General features: G+C 37.1%; 2 protein-coding genes across 2 annotated transcripts; one reads left to right on the top strand and one right to left on the bottom strand.

The window, feature by feature from the left end:
* The first annotated feature begins 340 nt into the window (after positions 1 to 340).
* LOC117913957 lies at positions 341 to 4,691 on the top strand. The gene is made up of 2 exons (XM_034829095.1): positions 341 to 466; positions 2,294 to 4,691. The coding sequence occupies exon 2, from the start codon at positions 2,305 to 2,307 to the stop codon at positions 4,621 to 4,623; it is 2,319 nt and encodes a 772-aa protein (XP_034684986.1). The 5' UTR covers positions 341 to 466; positions 2,294 to 2,304; the 3' UTR covers positions 4,624 to 4,691.
* Positions 4,692 to 5,454: 763 nt separating this feature from the next.
* Positions 5,455 to 8,437, bottom strand: LOC117915293 (disease resistance protein RPM1-like). The gene is made up of 2 exons (XM_034830846.1): positions 6,886 to 8,437; positions 5,455 to 5,753 (listed from the first exon to the last, which is right to left on the bottom strand). The coding sequence occupies exons 1-2, from the start codon at positions 8,435 to 8,437 to the stop codon at positions 5,455 to 5,457; spliced, it is 1,851 nt and encodes a 616-aa protein (XP_034686737.1).
* Between the last annotated feature and the right edge of the window lie 14,849 nt (positions 8,438 to 23,286).

Here is a 23,286-nt window from a genome sequence, read left to right as displayed (position 1 = left end):
GTCTGCTATTATTTATATTTATTTTCATCTATATTAAATAAATAAATAAATAAGATGGGACGAGTGTAAGAAATTTTCATACTAGCCCCATCTAGTATAATTTTTTAAAATTTTCATTTTTTTATTTTAAAAAATTTTAAGTTTTCATTAAAAAGTAAATATAGTTTATAAATAAATAAATATTATAAATAATTATAATTTATTTTAAACCAAAATGAGAGGGATAGGACGTTCTCCACAAAACTCCAGACCCGCGCTGATAAAAGTGATGACAGAGACTGAATCTGCAATTTTAAACCAATAAGTGAGTCTCACTAAGATGCCACACCAAAAAGAAAAGATGAGGGAGGGAAGACTTCACTCGCGAAGACTTCACCCACTATTTCTGCTTGCACTCTTGACCTCCCATGACACTTCCTACTGTCTCTCTCCCTCACATCACATTCACAGACTCGGAGAAAAGTGGGTATGTTTTGTTTGGCCTTGATTATTGTCAATTTTTAATCTCAATTACATACAAATTTGCTTCGGTTTGATCCTTGTTAGTTAGCCCATATGAATACTAATGAGTTTGAGGTTGTTATTTGTAAGTTTGTGGAATTCTGAATGAGTTTGGGTGTTGGGTTGAGCTCCGTTTGGTTGCTGAGAAACTCATTATTCTATGTAGTTGTAATGTCATGTAGTTGTGCCGGTGTCTATTTACCAGGCAAGCAAGTTGGAATCTGGTTTGTAGTGAAGTAATTAGTTTCCTTCATTATTTGAAAATTGAAATCAAAAGTGCATTTTGTTTTACCATTTGAAATCAGAAACACCCTCTGAAAAAAATCACTCCCCATTTCCAAAAATGTGCTCATGAAGAAATTGCTTAGATGTGCTAATCACTGTGTTGAAAGCAAGAGAGGAAGCAAAATTTGAATTTTTGACTTAATGAATTATTAATAGTGTGATACCATTCTTAGAGGGAAAAAAGTTTGTAGTAGTGTATAGTTTCTCTTAATCATGTAAACACACATTGCATCTAAAGCAAACAATATCCACATGAAGGGGAGCAATTCCCTCCAGATGCAATGCTTCTCTACATGTGATCCCTAACATCGATCTTAGTGTGGATCTTTCTCTATCCACCCTGCAATCTCATGGAACAATGAGGTTGTTGTGTTCATGGATGAAAATTTTCATAAATTTCAACATTTGCAGATTAATCGGTGAAGTAGGGAAAATATCTCAAATTGTGAGCTCCAATGTGGGTCAGGAAATCCCCTAATTTTCTATCTACATGGGGGCTCGAACCCAAACAAAAGGTTTAGCATAAACCTTACCCACCAATAGGCAAGTTCACCCACCAATGGGCAAGTTTACCCCTTAATATATATATTAAAAGAATATTTTAAAGAACAAATTAATTATAATTATTTTATAATTAGATGAAAATTTTTCATTTAATTAATTACCAAAAATATAAATATTATCATGATAATTTTCTTCATAGTGTTTTTATTATTATTAATATATTAATTAAATATTAAAAAATTATACATATATCATCATTTATTTTATATCATTTAATACAATTGAATTAAATGTATCATAATTTTAATATTAAATATATTTTAAAATTAGACATATTATAATCAAATAATAATATTATTATCAGATAATATTTTATGTAATTTAATAATGAATGTGCACTTATAAAATTTATATTTTTTATTAATGCATACAATATTATTATCAAATATGTTAAATTATATCATACATATATAAAGTTATTCAACAAAATAACTTTACAATGTCTATTATACTTCTAATTACATTTCTATAAAGTTTTTCTTATATTTCCATAAGTTTTGATGAATTTTAGGTTTATTGAAATTTTTTCCAAAATATCCGTTGATATATCTTCGATATATCCATAAAATCAAAGTACTGATATATCCGTAATTACCGATATTTTCATCATTGATTGTGTTTATATGGGAATTATTGTGATATCCTTCATTTAAAATCATAAGGGTTTATTGGGTTTAGAATGGATAATATTTATATTGTATATGGATCATATTATGATATAACTCACTTTTAAAACTATAAAGGTCCATTGGGCGCCTATAACAAGTAATATGTACAAGAAAGGAGTATGGTAGTATTGTATGATTGAGATGTGTCAAAAGGTTTAGGTTTTGAGCATGCTGAATTCTGTTCCTCATCGATCGATTCAACTCTGTCATTTCTAATGATCAATTGACATTCAAATCTTCTGTATTAATCTGATAATTTTTTTTTATATTTTCAGGTATTAGCTGCATGATCATCATGAATAGGAGAATTGTCCAGGAAATTTTGCCCGTAATTGTGATAGGATTTCTTAATGACTGGCTACTCCGTGTATTCATTTTAATCAGCCTCTTCTCACAAATAGAGCTCCTCCTCCTGGGCAACAGGAGAAAATATACACCAGGAAACTGGCTTAGATCCATCATTTGGCAAGCTTACGCAACCAAAGATGCGATAATTGATATTTCTATTGGCGTACTCTTCAAGTGCCAAGGAACTAGTGAAGATAACTCATCACAACAAAACGACATGATAAAGGCATTTCTGCTACTGCACCTTGGAGGCCCGGACACCATCACAGCCTATTCTTTGGAAGACAATGAATTATGGAGAAGACAATTGATTCAGCTATTCCTGAAGTCTCTGTGTGCATCGAGCATCCTTTTTAGGTCCTGGAAGGGCACACCACTCAATATTCTAACCATGCTAATGTTTGTGCCAGGACTGATCAAGTATGGGGAGAAAACTTGGTTTCTAAGGTCTGGAAGCAACGATCATCTTAGAGATTCCATAATCCGTCATCGAGACCCAGGGCTCACTGACTCAACGCCCCTGTCCACCTCGAGCGGGAGCCCCTCGAGCGGGAGCCCCTCGAGCGGGAGCCCCTCCACCGGGTGCCCCTCGACCGGGTGCCCCTCGACCGGGTGTCCCTTGACCGGGTGCCCCTGGTCCCCCCCGACTGGTTGCCCCCGATACCCCAGGGTCCCCCTCGATAGGGGGCCCAGCTGTGCGTGTGCCACATTCATGGCAGGGTGTAATGGGCTTTGTTGTGCTGCATTCATGGCAGAGTATGATGGGGTCAGTTATGCCGCATTCAGGGCAGAGTGTGATTGCAAGAAAGCTGAGACATATTTTGTTTCATGCCAACCCGAAAGTGAAACTTCTGAGGTGGTGAATACACCTTCGCCAGACCCCAGAAACAAAAGTATCCCAGTTGCAGCCCCTTTGCAAAAGGCTATTGAATTCTTCCCCAAGTTCAAGCGTTTATTTACAGATGTCGTCCTTGAGCCGACAGATCTTGAACAAAGCAAGTCCTTCTTCAAGAATATACCTTGGACAGAAGCTTTCGAAGTGATTGAGATTGAGCTTGGATTCATGTATGATGTCTTCTATACCAAGCGAATGGTGGCTTATGATGAATGGGGTTTGGTACGCCGTTTCATCTGTCTATTTTCAGAAATCTCAACATTCATGGTCTTCTTGACAATTGACAAGCACGAGTACTCAAATATTGACGTGATTATAACATGGTTGTTGCTGGTTGGAGCAATTGTTCAGGAGATCTATTCTATTATTCTACTGTGTTCCTCTGACTGGACCATGAGTTGGTTGAGCAAACAAGACAAAACACGAGTGACGCCTCTCATTTGTGATGCCATATCTAGTAGCCGACTACCTTTTCTATTCCCTGCAAACAAGAGATGGTCTGATTCCATGGCACAGTACAGTCTGATAAGTTACAGCCTCAAAAAATATCCTATCAAGTTCTTTTGCATTTCTCAGATGTTGGAGGAGCTCAGTGAGGTCTGGAATTTCTTCTGCATTTGTCCGAAGTTGGAGTGTTCTTCTAAGAATTCAAATGTTGTCCCCAAATATTTGAAAATTTTGATCTTTGAACAGCTTATGGAGAAATCCACAATTGCCTACATTGAGGCACCCAAGCAATTATGTGCTCGCAGAGGAGATTGGACACTTGAAAAGATGAACTGTTCCTCTAGATTAGGTTGGAGCACTGGGGGAGATTTCGACAAGAGCATTCTCCTCTGGCACCTAGCAACTGATCTCTGCTACCATACTGATCTAAACAAAAAATCAAGCCCTGCCGAGAACTCAAACCGTAAAGCAAGCAAGCTGCTATCAGATTATATGGTGTATCTTCTGGTCAAGCACCCCGTTATGTTGCCTGATGGAATTGGACAAATCCGATTTCAAGACAGCTGTTCTGAGGCCACAGAGATTTTTCAGTGTGTAAAAGATAGAATCCAAGCTTGTAAAAGGTTATTTCTTCAACCACCATTGAAAGTGAAAGGAGATAGAAGCAAGTCAGTGTTATCCGATGCCTGTAGGCTGGCCAAGTCTTTGCAATCCCTGGAGACAGAAGAGGAATGGAATTGTGAAAAGAAATGGGAGTTGATGAGTCATGTGTGGGTAGAGATGCTATGTTATGCTGCATTTCACTGTCCACGGAATGAACATGCCAAGGAGCTAACGCAAGGTGGAGAGCTGCTCACTCATGTCTGGCTTCTCATGGCTCATTTTGGTATTACTGAACATGTATACCAGGATTAGGCTGGTTGTGAATTAGGAATGCTGATGACAAAGAGGTTGGGTCGATTTTCTCCATTTCCATGGAGATTCCCTTTTTCTCAAAAGTGGTTTTCAATCCTTTCATGCAAAGGAGTTTCTATTGAGGTGGTGAGAGTTCCACCATTGTTGCATTTGCTTTAAGTTTCATTTTAAAGGTGGAGTCTTTCCTTAGAATTGTTACTCCCATTTGTGCTTTGTTTTATTTAAGGGGCATATGTAGAATATATATATATATATATATATATATATATATATATATATATATATATGCACCTCTTCCTTACTGTGTTATATTGTGTGTGGAATCCTAAGCATTTTTACATCCATTTGCATAAAAGTAGTTAATACTTAAGGAAGAAAATAAAGGAAATAATTGGCATGGATGAAATGGAAAATATCCATTTGCATAAAATAATTGGGCAAATTAAGGGATAGATTCCTCCTGTGAAAGACATAACATTGATGTCTGCAAGTGTTTGTCCACTAGCTTATGGATTTTTCTTAGGCTTTCTTCCAAGTTACTGAGGTGTATTCAATTAGTATGGATTTTTCTTATGAATTTGTCCACAAGCTCTCAGAAATGTCCTGGATCCTAGCATTGATCGTGTCCAACTCCATGCCCAGACGAAGCCGAGACCACAATTTGTCAAAGGCCGTGATGACTCTCCTTAAAGTTCCCTTCCTTTTAAACTGTTTCCTCCTGTTGGTGTAGAACCCAATTACATCTGCTGCATAAATAGAAATGTTGCAGAGTTCCTCCATCCATATCATTCCACTTTCATCTAAATTTTCTGATTCTTCATTAACTTAAATTCATCCTGTAACCTTCTGGCCTTCCTTCTCACTTGAGGACGAAGCTACAACTGAGCTAAAAGAGCTGTAAGTTTCTCTATAACCGGAAACGACTGTGTTGGCTATGTTCTGTTCCTCTACTGGTTGAGCTGGTATGAAAGCGTAAGAAGCTGGCCCTCTACTGACATCATAGATCTTAGCTTTGATCTGCTCCAGCTTCTTGTGAACTCTACTTCTCCTTCTTGTTGCTGCTGATTTCAGTGTCAGGTCATCAATTACATCCTCTATATCATAGGCAATGCCCCTGAACTCCTCTAGTTCTGACGGTGATTATCTTTTTATTAAAAAAAGACATGAGAAGTCTTGCCATCTTGTCCTGACCAGGCCAGTGCCTAGTTATCTAAAATTCACGGACAAGTATAGTTCAAATGGCATTAGACTCTTAAGATTTCACAGCTGGGGACAGTGATATTAGAGGAAACTGCGGTAGGTCATTCTAATACAGATGCAGAGAGCAGCATTACCCCCAAGTCAACCATTCTGCATGAGGCTTACTACATTTTTGACGCTTTCGGGCACTTCTTTGCAGATCTGGTTCACTCTTCTTCCAGAATACACTTGGTGAAAACTTGGTGGGAAGCTTTCACCATTTCTGTGTTTGTAGCCTTCTTGATCTTATTCGTTTAAGCTTAGTATGATTGTTCAACAATAGACTTCACAGATGATCAGATTGAATAATTGATCTCAAACTCAAAGCTTATTGCGAGAACCACAATCTTGAAATTATATTATTGTAAGTTCAAAACAAATTTCACCTCAAAAAAGGGGAAGTTTTATATTTATTAGCTGAACCCACACCCCAGAAGCTATATGTCTAGTTAACTCGTATCATTTCTGTTAAGCAATCAGAGTAGTGATTAATTGAAATACTAAGCAAAGGAGAACCTGACAACAATGAAGAGTATGACGCTTCTCAACCCTCTTGACTCTGAACCGGGAAAAAAAAATTCTCAAAGCCTAAGAAGCGAATATTACTATGAACTTAAAGTAGTGACTCCTTGGGCATATCTGTTAACTTCAAATTCCAGAGAGTTCTTTGTTGCAATCCTTTCGGAAGCATCTTCAACCTTACACAGGACCTAATCTCCAAATCATAGAGAGCTTGCTGTGCACCTTCTTCCACGTTCCACTCCTCCAATTGCTCTAGCTTCCATAGTTTAAGAATTTGAAGTTTAGGAAAGCCTCCTGAAGAGGAAAGCATGTTCTTTCCTATATAAGATTTGGTCAATAACCTAAGAACTTTCAGGTTGGGGGCTTGTCCAATTTTTGGATAGGGTCTTCATTTAGTTCTGATCTTGATAGAGTAAGGTCAATGAGACTCTGGGAATTCAGATAAGATTGATGGATTGTTTAACCATCCCAACAAATAAAGACTAGAATGATCCCCATGACCAGACAAAGGCTTTAGGACTAGATCCCAAGGTTGATTATTAGTATCAACTGATTTCAGTCTCAGAGATTCAAGACAGTTCAGCTTCAAAATCCAATCAGCCACTGTCTCCAATTGTAACGACATTGTCCCCTGTTGAGATGGAATTAACCGACATGCCAATCCCAATTTTCTAAGATTGATCAATTTGTCTAAGCCATCCTTCACTGGAGTCTCCTCATCTATAAGTAATCCCCACAAGGTCTGGAGAGCTGTTGGAAACCTTGCTTGTGGTTGAGACGTGAATTTACTTAGATAACTCTCACTCAAGTATAAATGTTTCAGCTGTCGCATCTTCCATATTGAGTTAGGAAGAGTACTGATGCTAGTATGCTTCAAATCCAATGTTTGGAGGTTTTGCAGCTTGCTTACAGATGAGGGAATCATCTCCAGGAAAGTCCATCCCAAGCCAAGGTACCTCAGTCGAGTTATTTTACCAAGTTCCCTGGGCAACTTAGGCCTGTATACATTTTCAAGATCAAGAACCCTTAGTAATAGGAGGAAACTGCTAGAAATGCATCTATGAAGAAAGTTTCCTATGTCTTCTCCTGCTTTTCTTCCTTCTTTATCCAAGTGATCAGTAAGGCAGTACTGAGGCATCAATGATGTGGAAGCAATGTTGTAGCCACCGTGGATATGATCAAAGCTGGCATCTTCTTTATCTAAGTGATCAGCAAGGTGGTGGGTTAGACCAGTGCTTTGGGACAACTCAGATCTTGTGTTAGCCTGAACTTGAAGAAATGTAGCTTGTTGAGCTTTTGATAACCAGTGCTGTCGTAGGGCATCAGGAAGGCGACATGAGTTAACATTCCCATTAGGCTTCTTGTTTATCATTTGAACCATGCCCTGAGCTATCAACTTTATCAAGCACCTCTGCAACATCTTCTGGAGATTCATTCTTTCCCCCTGGTTGCACCAAACCCTCTGCAAGCCACAACATAATCTTCTTGCTGGAATCGCAAAATCTTGAGGAAATAGCCTGCAATAAAACAGACATCGCTTCATCTGCAAGGGCAAATCCTCGTTGATCTTGTTCAAGGTATTAGACCATAGGTCATGGTCTCCATTAAACTGCTGGAGCACACTGGACCATTCCTTAATGGCTGCATCCTTCTGTGACAAATCATCTGCCAATTTTACCATTGCCATTGGCAACCCCCCACATTTTCTCACAATTTCACTTCTCAGATTTAGTAGTTCTAATAGTATGTTTACCTTCATGGCATAAGTAAATAATACCCAACTCTCATCATCTCCTCGTAATCGCCATGCATGATGAACACTCCTCAATTTGAGATTTGAAAGCAAACTCATTTCACATGTGGTTAGAATCATTGTCCTCCCACTCATTGTGTCTTGGAATGCTGCTATGATTTCATTAAAACAAGAGACACAGTGGGCATCATCTAGAACTATGAGAAACCTCTTATCACTCAGGAAAGCTTTGACCATCTGTGTCATCTCATCCCACCAACTTACTGGCTTGTTAGTGTCGTAGTACATAAATGCTTTCATCACGTCCTCAGGAATTTGAAATTTACAAGTTGCAGAGGTCTAGGCACGAATAAGGGCAACGATCCCCAATGTCATTGTTATAGACCAACTTGGCTAAGGTTGTCTTACCAATGCCTTTGATACCTACTATTGAAATCACACAGAAACTTTTATCCTCTGCGAGCAACCATGTCATTAGGGCATGCACATCATCATAAAAGCTGACAGGATTCTGAAGAATGTAGATGTTGGCTTTCTGATTCGAATACATCAAGTGCGAGCATTTTTTTGTCTCCCCACAGAGATCTCCAAGATCTTAGAGTGAATTTCATCCATCTCCATGGCAAGCTTATGCTGACATTTAAAATTGTAATAGGCCAAAACAACTCTCCCAAAAGGTCCCCTCCAACTCCTACTGAGATGTTCTAATCGGTTGATGAAGAACCCAATTACATCTACCGCAGAATGGGAAAAAGGTCACAGAGTTCCTCCATCCAAGCCATTCCTCTACTATCTAACTCTTCTGATTCTAGTTCTCTTAGAAAACTACTAATCAGCCTAAATTTGCCTTGTAACCTCCTAGCCTTCCTTTTCATTTGGGGATAAAGAGACTTCTGAGCTAGCAAAGCTATAACTTTTTCAAGGATTGGGGAAACAACAGTGTTGGCCGTATTCTGATCTTGTAGTGAGCTCTGGCATTCCCAATCCATTTCTTCAATATCAATAGCATACGAGGCATGAAGAATAGGAACATAGGCAGAAAGAGCTAGCTTGGAAAGTTGTACCTTCATCCATTCCAACTTTCTATGAAGTTGATATTAATGAATGAATCTAGTGATGAATAGAGTGTGGACCGTATTTTTCACGTGTGTTCCCATTCGCTTGTGAGATTCGCTTTTTAGTGAAAAACTAATTTTTATAAGAATTAGAGTCAGTCACTTTTTTTTTTAAGGGGAAAATAAAACATTAAAAAATGACTCTTTATTTTGGAAAATCATGTCTTTGAGAACTCAAGTCCAGATCTAGGGTCAGATTACTCTATGGGAAGATACTATAAGATAATACCCCTCTAATCCTTAAAACAAGTCTCTACTAAATAAATTGAGATAACTATGACAATTGATATGAAAATTAGTAGATATCAAAGATAATAAAAATGACTATCTTAAGCTTAATAGGATGTTATTCATATTGAAACAATCACACCAAATAAATCAATCACACAAAGAAAATGATATATATGTGTACCTGAGCTGCAACCTAAAGCAATTTCATGTAAACATTAAAGTTAGTTTAACGAATAATACAACATGCAATTCATATCACGCAAGAAAAATAAGCAATGATCAAAGCATAATCAAACACAAAGATGTTCACAAATACATCTATTTATAGAGTTGAAGAAATAAATGAAACAAAGGGCATACCTTGATAGCATTCATAGCTTACAATGTGCTTGCATATAGCTATAGCGGTTAGAATAAATCACGACAACAAATAACTATGATAGTGAACCCTAATTTACATGGCATAAGTATGGCTCAAATAAAATGGCAAAGAACCTAAAAAATATCAACTATCACATAGAATACACATACAAATTATTATCAAAGACAAACTAATTCACAAGAGGACTCAAAAATACCAAAATAAGTGACCAAGTCAAAATATGCAACAAAGTGGCAGAATAGTCAATTGCTTTAAGAAAATCATAAATAAATACCTAAAAGTAATATTTTATCATAGAAAAATTTAGGTAACACCCTCATTATGTCTATATTATAATACAAAAGTCAAGATCAAACAAAGATACGCCAAATAACACCAAATCAAATAACAAATAAAGTTATATATAGGAATTTCAGCATACAATCAGAATACGAAGGTTCACAAAATAAATGCTAAAAAAATATCTAAAATATGAATTTAATCACAAAAATTTTCATAGAACATATTCTACATGTTTAGCTTATCATTCAAGTGATCAAACAATTAAATAAATCTTCAATCAATTCCGGTTCACTAAAATATCCTAAAAGGTCTAGAACAAGATTGAATTCTATAGCATGAATAAATCAACTTTTTAGCCACCCCATAAATGTGATAAAGTGATACAAAAAAATCATACCATATGTTCAGCATGTTAATTTGCAATAAAAATATTGGTAAGGTAAGAAAATATATGCATCAATTTTAAAAACAACCAAATAACCTCTTGGTTCAAAATTGGGAAAACATTTTTCAATATTTTATGTATCAAAAATCAATTTCAAGATGTCTAGAATGAAGGAAAAATATTAAACCAATCTTTCAAAGTCATCCAGCAATCTATTTTTATAGAAACATTTCAGGTGTCTAGAATAGTGGTTAAACTACACCTGTTGGAATACTAAATTAAATCCATTGTTTGGAGAAGTGTTTTAGGTTAGAAAAAATTTATGTCACACATTTAAGGAGTCAATAATAATATAAAAGAATTGAAATAATTTTAGGGGGTATCTAAGTGATTGAATTCCAATTTAAAAATTCAAAGGAGAAATGGACATTCAACAGTGGTAATAGAAAACTGATTTTTTGAAAACATTGTATGTAGGGATCTACCAAATCCCTTTTTAATTTCCATGAATTCATCCATAATTCTCAACCTCAAATGATCACAACAAAGCTCATCAAAGTCGAAAATGACTCTATTGATTGGAGTTATGAATTTTAATTCGTGTATCATTCAAGATCAAAATTCATTTTAAAACCTTTTTTTAAGTATGCAAACCGAATAAAATAAGGTTGCATTGTCTTTTGGAAAATTGAAATTTCATAATTAAAATGACTAAGATGAATTTTAAATAGAAGTTAGAAGATTGATTTGACTATGAACACGGTTGAAAACAATTTTAAAAATATTAAGACATATAAAATCTCAAACACAAACCATCCAGAAAAAGTGTAAGCATGTGAATGTGAATTCTAACAAACTAACAGTTGTAACTTAATTTAGAATCCAAATTAACATCCAAATATGTTCTAAGTATAATTTCCTACATTCCCATGCTTAATTTAAAACAATCACCAAATATCATAGTATATCTCCACTACCCTATTATTATTATTATTATTTCATGTAAACATGCCACTAATACTAACATTATTCTTATCAAAAACTGGCTGCCATCATTCACTCCCTTAAGTTTTATGTTATTCAGACAGCCGCTGATACCAACACATGCATAGCTACCTTTCTTCCTCATGTTGATTTTTCTAATCCAAACAATCGAACTACATTAAGCTTCATTTCCACGTAGCTTTTATAGAATTTTAAAATTCAAAACTAGCTAACTAAATTATCACAACTTCATGGCTGCCACCATCCACTACATTCATATATAGATTTTTATTTAAAGTTCAACAAACATAATTTTAGTGATCGGGACGAAATAATTTTTGTTCATAAATGTTTTTATAGATGAAATTTAAAGTTTATTTGGTAGTAATTTTAGAAAGTATTTTTACTTCTTTTTTTCTCTCCTATAAGTCTGAATCACATATATACCATTAACTAATCTCCATGGCCGACACCCATTCTCATTCCACTGATAATAAAAATTAAAAATTAAAACAAAGCATTGACACTCTTCCATGCCTGCCATGCATTCATTGTAAACAAACACCAGCCATTGACATCGCTCGTAGCCGACCACATTATTCCACATTCAGTTGATTTTGAAAGTTCAACAAAAGCCATTACCAAAGAATTTCGATGGCCGACCACCATCCATCCTCACATCAGTTTATTCTTTTTAAATCAAACAAAGCATTTCACTAACATCCTTCCATGATCGGTATGTGCTAGGTTATTGATTTTTTTTTTATTCAAATAGAAATAAGGATATCAAAACTCACCTTTATATCTTGTTCTGATGGTGATTAAAATTCTGATGATGAGTGCATGTATCATTGACGGGTGTCATAGTGCAACAGTGGGTGAACTCAATCCTCCTGCAAATCTGACATGGCCGCATGTATTTCTTCAATGGAGCTGATGGCAGTTTGCGTGCTAATGATCCTTAGTAGTGCATGCTGATTTCCTTCATGATGGATGCTGATTGTGTGTACTCAGATGAAGATGTAGGAGACATGGATGATGTATTGGAGGTTTATTGTTGATGCGTACGTATTTATGGATATGCAGATGCTGTGGTAGACGGGACTGGTGTGGTGTGCAGACAACGCGATGCATGTGTGAAGCTGATGGAGACGCTTGCCACTGGTGGAAGTGAAGCTGATGTTAGTGCGCTGTCCGCAGATGAGGGATCCGATTGGTGGTCTTTTCCAGAATGCCTTGATGATTCTTCTCCTCTGCTGAAGATGCGCATTCAAAATCCCTGATGATTCTGGCTAGCACGTGGTGGTGGTGTGTCTGTTCCACTGTTTGGAGAGCGAGAAAGGTGAAGGAAACTGAGAGAAGTGGTGATGAATTGACGTGATACTGAATCTGGAACACAACTGATGGAACCTCCCGGAACGAGATGCATTATGGTAGCGATGCTCTGATGTGCAGCAAATGAAGATGTCAAGATGTCGTGTGTTCAGAGGATGCAGAATGGCGGAGATAGATAATGCGCTGATGGTGCGCAGATGATAGCCAGGTGGTGGAGCCTGCGTGTTATGCTGACAGAAATCTAAAAAATGGCGAGATGAAGATGTGGGTGCAGTGTCCAAATGATGGAACTGGTGTGCTGGTGCAGATCTTCAATGGCGGTGGTATGTTCTCCTTCCAGAGATGGACATGGTGCTAATGCCGAAAACTGAAGCTCGCAGAAAACGCTAGGTCATGCCATGTTGATGCAATGCCATGATGATCTGTTCTTCCTCTCTCTCCGAAAAACCCACTGCAAGACGGAGAGGATTCTTCTTCCCGGTCGGTGTGTCCTCCCCCACCATTGAAGCTTCTGGAATCCATTAGACACGCAATCCTCATGCTACCATATGCCAGCTGCCAACAGAAAGATTGATGCTTCTTCCAGAGTCTTCTCCCAGTCCCGTGTGGTAGTACGGTTCTGACCCATTCACCCCGTGGCAAAAGTCTTCTGGAACATTCAGAAATGTTTTCAGAATCGGACTGGACATTGAACCGAAAAAATTACCGGTTCACGGTTCACTGGTCGGACCGATGGTTGAACCGTAGTTGAACCGATGACATCATAAATATATATATATATATATATATATATATATATATATATATATATATATATATATATATATATATATATATTTATATAAATATACTATTAAAATTTTAAAAAATATATAATATTATTTTTTATATTTTTATTAATCAATTAAATATAATTTAAAATAAAATAATTAAAATTAAATTTTTTTTTTAATGATGAACCTTAACAAATTTAAATTAAATATATATTATCAAAGACTATCATAGTCCAATGGTAGCATGCATTGAACTCAAGCCACGGTTTTGATTTAATAAAAATTAAGATGAATTATTAATAATTAATAATTAATTATTATTTATATGGAGGAATTCTCTCACTCGAGGCATCAAGAAGCCCTTTTCTCTTAAGGTGCCCTCCAGACGACACAATCCCTAAAAGGTAAAAAGGCCCTACTTTCCTCCACCACTCTCAATCCTCACAGTTACTAATCTAATCATGTTTTTTATTTTTTTCTTTGCAACCCCTTTTTGATTCCCAAGAAAATCCATCCCCCATTTGATTTCCGAGAAAATCCGTTCAAAACCCCCAAGGAAAACCAACAAAATTGCTATTTTTTTTGCTCCCTGTGTTTTCTAGATCTGTTCTAGGGGTCTCTTTGCTTTTATGCCAATGGATTTAAATTTCACAAACCCTAACTCCACGATTTTTGAGAAATATTGCCAAATTTTTTCGATATTTCAAACACTGCCGGCGATAATGGGAACAGCCGTAGGGGAGGGGGGGTTGAGTGGCCGGCGACGAGGCTTCGCAACGTTTCAGGGGAGGGCTTTCCATTGAGTGGGGGTTGCTACCAGCGGGACGACGCTCAAGTGACCGGCGATAATGGGAACAGCAGCGCGGATGCTGGGAGGAAAAAAAAATTTGAGTCGAACGGTTAAGAAGGAACCGGCCGGTTCGTCCAATTCTGCGGTTTGATCACCAGTTCAACCGATTCGATTCCAGTTCAACTACTTTGCGGGCCAATTGGCTAGATCAGACCGGAATGGTGATCGGTCGATGGTCGAACCGACCGGTCCGATCCGATTTTTAAAACATTGTCAAAAACACATCATGATCACGTGAGTTCCCTCCTCATCCTCACGTGAGTGAGGCTCATCTAAAATGTATGATGGTGAAGTGCTTTCTATGGGCATGTAGTGGTACTGTATTTAGGACGAGTGATGAAAATTCTCCCAAGTTACTGATAGTACTCCTCAAATGGATCCATGCATGGTGATGAGAATTCTATTAAAGACACGTGACCCTCCATCCACTAATGATATCCTCCTTCACTCCCAAATAGAAGAGTGAGACCAAATGAAAACTCTCAAAACCATGAAATGAGTATCGTAATAAAAAGAATTAAAATTAGTTAATTCATTATTCTAATCGAATTCATCTAAAAGCGATACCAAATGAATTAATCTAAAACAATACTAAACACATTATTCTAAAATAAGATTAAAGTGATGTTTATTTTTTTACTTAATTCATTTTGGTAAAAAAAATAAACATTCCTAAGTGAATTAATCTAAAATAAAGTCAATCTTAAAAATAAAAAATTTAAAAAAAAAAAGTAATTAAAAAAAACTATCCCAAAGAAAAAAAACAAAATAAAAAAAAAATCACTAGGAAAAGCAAGATCCTAAACTAAATTTGAAGGCAACTAAAATCACGATCAGGTTCCACCTAATCCCTCCAAGATATATCTCCAAAAGAGATTTGAAGCCGCAATAAAAACTTAAAAAAAAAAACACCTACCAAAAGGACAAAATTAAGGGTTTGCGATAGAACAAACCTTCTCAGAAATCCCTTTTTCCTTTCTTGTACTGCTTGTTTGAGCATGAGGTCATCCATGACATCCTCGATCCACATCATAGGCTATATTGATCATGGATCCTAGTACTCTTCGACTCCTTTTCAACGAACTGGAGTTGTTCTTCAACTACAACCAAAGCTGCAAGCTCTTGAATGAGCAAAAGAGAACGCTTCTATATCACCCTTGATACAACATCCTTTGCCATGAATTCCAAAATTCTATTCCTCCATAATAGAAAAACAAAAGGTAAATGGCAAGAAAGGCAAACAAAGGCCTGAGAGAGGAATAAAACTAATTCATTGATTCCATCATCTTACTGATTGTACAGTAGCAACATATATAGGAAGGCTTGGAACAATCAAGAAGAGTCCAGCTCATCCAGAAAATGAAAAATAACAAAAAAAAAAAAAAAAATTCCACTAACTTGTAACAACCTAACAAACTCTGCATATTTCTTTGTTCAACAAGGAAGGCAAGTTTTCATAGTAATCAATTTTAATACTCCCCCTCAAGATGGAATGTATATGTTATACATTCCCATCTTGTCTATGAGATAATTGAATTGATAAGGAAAGAGAGGTTTGGTAAGTATATCAGCCAATTGATGTTGTGAAGCAACATGCAGAGTTTTGAGCATACCTGTTTGAATCTTCTCTCTTACAATATGACAATCTATCTCTATGTGTTTAGTACGCTCATGGAAGACCGAGTTTGCAGCAATGTGTAGAGCAGCTTGGTTGTCACAGTACAACAAAGCAGGTTGTGTGTGTGGAACTCCTAAGTCCTTGAGTAAGGCAATCAACCATGTTAGCTCACAAGTCACATGAGCCATTGCTCGATACTCTGCTTCAGCTGAGGATCTTGAAACTGTCCTTTGCTTTTTTTATTTCCATGATATCAAAGAATCTCCAAGAAATATACAAAATCCAGTGACTGATTTTCTAGAATCTGGGCATGCTACCCAATTGATTCATGCCTAATTGGTGTCTCAGCTGATTCGTGTCCAGCTGGTGCTCCTTGATTGAGGGATTAATCAACAAAATTTATAACCTATTACACCATATACTAGGGTAGCAAAGACAAAGCTACTATAGCATAGTGGCTCTAGGATCGTTCACTGGGATGGGTTTTCACTTCACAAATGATATTAATTCAAAGCTGAATTGGTGCCTTTTCATTTCAAGGTTAGCTTTAAAAGAAAACATAAAGACGTTTGAACAAAGATTGGTTTTAAGCTAACCAAAAATAGTAACTGATTTTACTTAGAAAAGAAAAGTGTTTCTTGGAGTTTCAGATCACTAGGCTCAGATTCCTCATACAAAAAGGAGAGTTCCGGTCACTTGTTTCTTTTCCTCGCATTAGAGAATTAACATATAGTTCCTTCTCCAACCGGTGTTGTACAAATGCTTCCCATTAATGGGTTCAAACACTAAATCCCTCTCACTGATGCAACTTGCAATGGTTTGAGCCTCTCACTTAGCCTTTACCATTCAAGGTGATCTTTAACCTTGGATTACCCGTCAAAAGCTCGCAAGAGGTAACTAATGGATGTCTCCTAAGAGTCCAAAAGCTTACCAAGTGTTGGCTATTCTAGAAAATCCTACCTTCAAACCACCTCCCAAAGGCTCGCAAGGGGTAAACTAGTGCATCTCCATGGATGGAGATCACTTGCCTTACCAAGTGTTGGCCCAGGTGATTCAAAGGTGTTTTAAGTTAACTAAAAAGATAAAAACCATTAACGGGACACACTTACTCTTCATTAACAACTAAAACAACAAAACTTTCAATTTATGCATGAGAAAACTCACCCGGTTACCTTAGCTCCAAGAGACAAAGAGTCTAGCCTCTCATCCTCTGAGAAAACATCTCAGAGAATGTTTGGCTAGCAAGAAAATGAAAATGAAAAAGAAAATAAGAATATAAAGAAGAAACAGAGCAAGTGCCCTGTATTTTTACTTCCTTGCCAAAACTGTACAAAGGATTCATCACCCCCAGAACAGGCTCCTCGGGCTCCCTTTATACCACAATTACATTGATAGCTGTTCCATAGATATTTTTGCCAAATTCCTAACTTAAAAGCTAAGGAATTCTATCACTGGTGGTTTACAAGGAGAATTTGGGCATTTAGACAACAAAAATCTAATGAAAAATATCTCCAAGTGTCGGTTACAAATATCGGGAAGCACTAAGGACCACTTCGCAGGTGAAAAGTGAGGTCTGCGAAATTTCGCAGGTGCACAAGAAGGGCTGCGAAATTTCTTCATAGCAACCAGCTGCTTCAACACCTTCACGAAATTGACTTCCACCTTGTGGAGTTTGGCTTCCATCGCGGCATGAGGCTTCAGGGGGAGCCCATAGCACTGTGCAAAAGTGTTGCGAAATATCTCGCAACAAAAGGGTGATTTCGCAACACTTTGCTGAAGCCTTCCTTCAGCTTGGAGCAGTTGTCTTCCAAAGGCTGTAACTTCCTCATTTCAGCTCCAAATTGTACACGGTTTGAAGCATTGGATTGTTGACTTCCTAAGCTTTCAAATGACATATTGTATGCATAATTTGGACTCCAGGAAGTGCTCCAAAAGTGGCTGCAGTGACTGTCATCAAGAATGCTTCCTCTGTTTTCTTCACTCTGTTTTTTCCTCTTTGCTTTTCTCCTTGCATTCCGGATTTGCTTATGGCAAAGGACTTCAAAGCTTTGGTTCTTCATGCCTCTAAGCTTCCCATTGCTTGCCAAGGATTCCATAAAACTCTCCTCAATCTCACAATGCTTTGGTGATCAAAATACTAACAAAAACACCAAAACTTACACATTTTGATTAGAATTGATTGAAAGGGGCCTTAACATGCTAATTGGGTTAAAAGGCACTAACTACTACTCAAAAGTGTTTAAAAGGATTAATTATAAGCTATCAAATAGCACTTTTTGAGTAGTAATCACCAATCAGAATCTGAGAAGGCCTTTAATTGAAGAGATTAGGAAGCTGAGAAGAAAATACCTTTGCCTGGTGATCCTTTGATATATTGAAGAATCCTGTAGACTGCTAGCAAATGGGGTCTCCTCGGTTGACTTAGGAATTGGCTCAACTTGTTCACCGAGTAAGTTAGGTCTGGCCTGGTGATAGTAAGGTATATAAGCTTCCCTATGAGCCTTCTGTACATGCTGGGATCTGTTAGCAGCTCTCCATCATCTTAAGTAGCCTGTTTCAGATAGGAGTTCCAGAGCATATTTTCTCTGGTTTATCAGGATCCCTTTAGCTGATCTAGCTACTTCAAGTCCAAGAAAATACTTGAGATTTCCTAGATCCTTTAATTTGAAGCTTTTGTTGAGAGAATTCTTCAAATTATTAGCAGCAATCTTGTTGTTACTAGCAACTATTATGTCATCAACATACACTAACAAAGTAATAAAATCATTTCCTGCTGTCTTGATAAATAGAGAATAATCTGAATGAGATTGCTGAAAGCCTTCAGAGATTAGAACACCAGAGAATTTTGCAAACCACTGCCTAGATGCTTGTCTCAAGCCATAGATGGATTTGTGTAACTTACAAACTGTGTTGGAAGGTAATAAAGGCTCCCCCTCACGGTGATAACCAGGAGGAAGATGCATGAAAACTTCTTCAGACAGATCACCGTGCAAAAATGCATTATTGACATCAATGTGAGTCAAATGCCAATTGTAAATAGAAGCAAGAGAGAGTAATACCTTGACAGTAACCATCTTGGCAACAGGTGAAAAAGTATCAAAAAAATCAACACCTTCTTGCTGTGTGAACCCTTTGGCAACAAGTCGTGCTTTGTACCTTTCAATAGAACCATCAGCATGATATTTAACACGATAAAGCCATTTGCAACCAACTGCTGTTTTTCCAGGGGGTAGAGTGCACAAAGACCAGGTATTATTGGACTCTAAAGCTTGCAGTTCAGCTCGCATAGCATGCTGCCACTCGGGTACAACGACTGCCTCAGCATATGTTGTTGGTTCTGTGATGGTGGAAATGGAAATAGAAAATGCACGAAAAGAAGGGGAAAGTTTATTGTAGGAGATGACATCGGATAAGGGGTAAGGAGTGGAGTTGGATATATATATCAAAATGAGGAGTAGAAGAAGCTAAATAACAGTGATAATCAGAGAGATATTTGGGTGGCTGGGATACTCTAGAAGATCTGGTGGTTGTGTGGGAGGTGGTATGAGGTGAAGTGTCATTGGAGGAAGAGTCAGGGCTGTTAGGATGTGAAGTCGAATTATCAAAAGAAGGGGAAGGGGTAGAAACTGGTACAACAGGCAGCACCTTTTCAGAAAAGAAATCTGAAGCAACAAAGTTATTATTTTGAGATAACTTGAAAAGAAACACAGATTCTTGGAAGATAACATTCCGGGAGACAGATATTCGATTGGTCTCTAAGTTTAGAATTTTGTAACCTTTGTAACCAAAAGGATATCCTAAAAAGACACAAGGTAAGGCTCGAGGAGAGAATTTGTAATGGGTGCTAGGAAGAGTTGAACTATAACAAAGACATCTGAAAGATTTGAGATGGGAGTAAGATGGTGATTTATGATGAAGTAGCTCAAAAAGAGTTTTGTTGTTCAGTAATGGTGATGGAATTCGATTTATAAAGTAAACCGAAGTAAGCACACAATCCCCCCAATATCCTATAGGTATGTTGGATTGGAAATATAAGGCCCGAGCTACGTTTAGGATGTGTTGGTGTTTACGCTCAACAACCGAGTTTTGTTGAGGAGTTTCAACACAAGAGAAAAAATGGAGCACACCAAGTTGGGTAAAGAGATTGGACAGGTTTAATTCAGGGGCATTGTCACTGCGAACTGCTTTAATTGTGAGACCAAACTGGGTTTTAACCATGGAGAAAAATTGTGGAAAAATGGTCTTGACATCAGATTTAGCACGTAGAAGATGAACCCATGTATTCCTTGTACAATCATCAACGATTGTCAAAAAATAACGAAATCCATCATGTGTGGGAATATGAAATGGACCCCAAATATCACAGTGTATGAGATCAAAGGGAGAATGAGATAAATTATTATGGCAATCAAATGGCAAACGTTTCTGTTTTGCCAGAGGGCAAATTGAACAAGAAAGATTGGTCATTACTTTGCAACTGTAAATGAGGTTTCAATACACTGAGTTTGACATTGGATGGGTGGCCTAATCTGAAATGCCACAATTTGTTTACATGAGCAGAAGTTTTGTTATCAACAACGAATACAGAGGAAATAGAACGAAAGACTGAGCTATCTAAGAGGTAAAGGTTGCCTTGACGTCTACCCATCCCAATCAGCTTCCCCTGTGAATGGTCCTGAATGAAGCAAAAACAAGTAGTAAAATCAAAGGAAAAACAATTGGTTTGAGTTAAGGCACTAATGGAGATAAGATTAAATTGAAATGTTGGAATGTAGAGAACATGTTCAAGTACGAGATGAGGTGACAGATGAATGGTGCCTATTCCGGTGATTGGTATTTTTGTACCAGTGGGTAAAGTGACAGTGTTGGAAGAAAATGAATGAATAGAGTGAAACATGGAGGAATTAGTGCAAACATGGTGGGTTGCCCCTGAATCTAAAATCCAAATGCTAGGGTTGAGAGTGGATGATGAAGGAGAAAGAGAAAGGATACCAGTGAAGTTGGAAATGGATTGCTGAAGCGGGTTGCTGTCACCGAATGAGGCAGAGGAGCCACTCGAGCTGTGCAAACTCAAGAGAGCCAATAACTGATTGTGTTGGTCATGAGTGAGAGGCAGTGGAGATGCAGAGGCGGTGGAGCCATCTGTGAGAGTCAACTGATTCGTGTGAAGACTATTGGGTAGCATCTAATTTGGGCGAGAACCATTGGGCCTGAAGTTGGGCTTATTTCTGAATCCAGGTGGATACCCATGTATTTTGTAGCACCGATCAACTGTGTGACCTAAGATGTTGCAATGGGTACAGAGTGGGCGATCCTTTCTTGATCGAGAGGCATTAGTAGGAGAAGAAGCTCTGGATGCCGCTTGAAATCTGGAGGAAACAGGAGCAGTGAATGCCGGAGAGTTGGAGGTGGTAAGAGATCGTTGCCGTTCTTCTTGAACAACCAGGGAGAAAACTTTGTTCAGCGGAGGAGTCGGTTCCATCAACAAGATCTGAGCTCGAATCGGAGCGAAGGATTCGTTCAAACCCAATAGAAATTGCATCACAGATTCTCGTTGTTGATCCTCCATATAAACACGCATGCCACCGCAATTGCAAACTGGTATCACCTTGAATTCTCGAAGCTCATCCCACAAGGATTTCAGTCGAGTATAGTAGGTATTGACATCAGCCGATCCCTAAGTGTGAGCAAGAATTTTTTGCTTGAGTTCAAAAATTCGAGGACCACTGCCCTGATGAAATCGTTCGTATAGATCATTCCATATTTCGATGGTTGTTTCATGATAGAGGATGCTCTCTGCAATTTCTTTGCAAACCGAGTTAGAGAGCCAAGATATGACCATGCTGTTGCAGCGAGACCAAGGACCAACAAGGAGATTTGTTGCAGTAGGACGTGAGATGGTTCCATCGATAAACCCAAGTTTGTTCTTAACATTTAGAGCTATAACCATTGATCGGCGCCAAGAATGATAGTTTGAACCAGATCCAGCAAGTGAAAGAGAAACCAGAGAGAGACTTGGATGATCACCATTGTGAAGAAAATAGGGACTACTATGATCTTCCATGGGAGACTGAAAAGGATGTTGAGGAGGTTTGCCCTTAGCCATGCTCAGAAGGAAGGAAAAACGGAAGGAATACGCTCTGATACCATAATAGAAAAACAAAAGGTAAATGGCAAGAAAGGCAAACAAAGGCCTGAGAGAGGAATAAAACTAATTCATTGATTCCATCATCTCACTGATTGTACAGTAGCAACATATATAGGAAGGCTTGGAACAATCGAGAAGAGTCCAGCTCATCCAGAAAATGAAAAATAACAAAAAAAAAAATCCACTAACTTGTAACAACCTAACAAACTCTGCATATTTCTTTGTTCAATAAGAAAGGCAAGTTTTCACAGTAATCAATTTTAATACTCCAACTCAACATATTCGTCTTCTGGTATAAGCTGAATTAATTGGAATGAACAATACTAAAGCAGTAGCTAAAATCCCAAAAAATATGAAGGTCTAATGGAATGGCTTAGTGGAGCTTCATTGAAGACAGAAGAAAAAGATTGCATTTGATTCATAATTGATGTCGTTAGCATAAAATAAGTATTTCTTATCATGTATGCAGCAATGTGGACGTTGAGATTCCTTACATGGCAATGGAGGATAAGCTTGGAGGAGAGGATAGGTTTAGTACATGATGGGAATTGAGGATAAGCTTTGATTTGATTGATGGGATGTAACTGGATAGAGTTACTTATTAGGATGATAAATGAGGTAGGTTGGGGTCACTTTCACCTTATCCCTTTCTCATTTATTTATGTTTATTTTTATTAACGTTAAATAATAAATAAACAAAAAATTAAATTTTCATATCTGTCAACTAGTATTTATATTTATTTTCATCCACATCAAATAAATATAACAGAAGAAATATAACAAATTTTCATATCTGCTCCATCTTGTATAATTTTTAAAAAAAATTCATTATTTTATTTTAAAAAATTTTAAATTTTTATTAAAAGTAAATATAATTTATAAATAAATACTATTATAAATATCTATAATTTATTTTTATGAAAATTAATATATTATTTATGTTAAAAAAAATTAAAATAAAGAAAAAACGAACTAAAATAATTTTTTATTTAAAATTATAAACAATCAAGACAAATTGAACTGACATAAAGTTATATATAAACTTG

The sequence above is a fragment of the Vitis riparia genome, chromosome 5, assembly GCF_004353265.1.
Source record: "Vitis riparia cultivar Riparia Gloire de Montpellier isolate 1030 chromosome 5, EGFV_Vit.rip_1.0, whole genome shotgun sequence".
NCBI lineage: Eukaryota > Viridiplantae > Streptophyta > Magnoliopsida > Vitales > Vitaceae > Vitis > Vitis riparia.
The sequence above is the reverse complement of the archived record's forward strand: the minus strand, read 5'-3'. Positions and strand labels throughout refer to the sequence as shown.

What these genes read in the sequence shown, in the direction of transcription:
- LOC117913957 (XM_034829095.1), top strand. Translation starts at nt 2,305, where the DNA reads ATGATCATCATGAATAGGAGAATTGTCCAGGAAATTTTGCCCGTAATT.
- LOC117915293 (XM_034830846.1), bottom strand. Translation starts at nt 8,437, where the DNA reads ATGAAAGCATTTATGTACTACGACACTAACAAGCCAGTAAGTTGGTGG. An exon ending in AGTCCTAAAGCCTTTGTCTG is followed by an intron (nt 5,754 to 6,885) that starts GTCATGGGGATC and finishes AATCACCGTCAG; the next exon opens with AACTAGAGGAGTTCAGGGGC.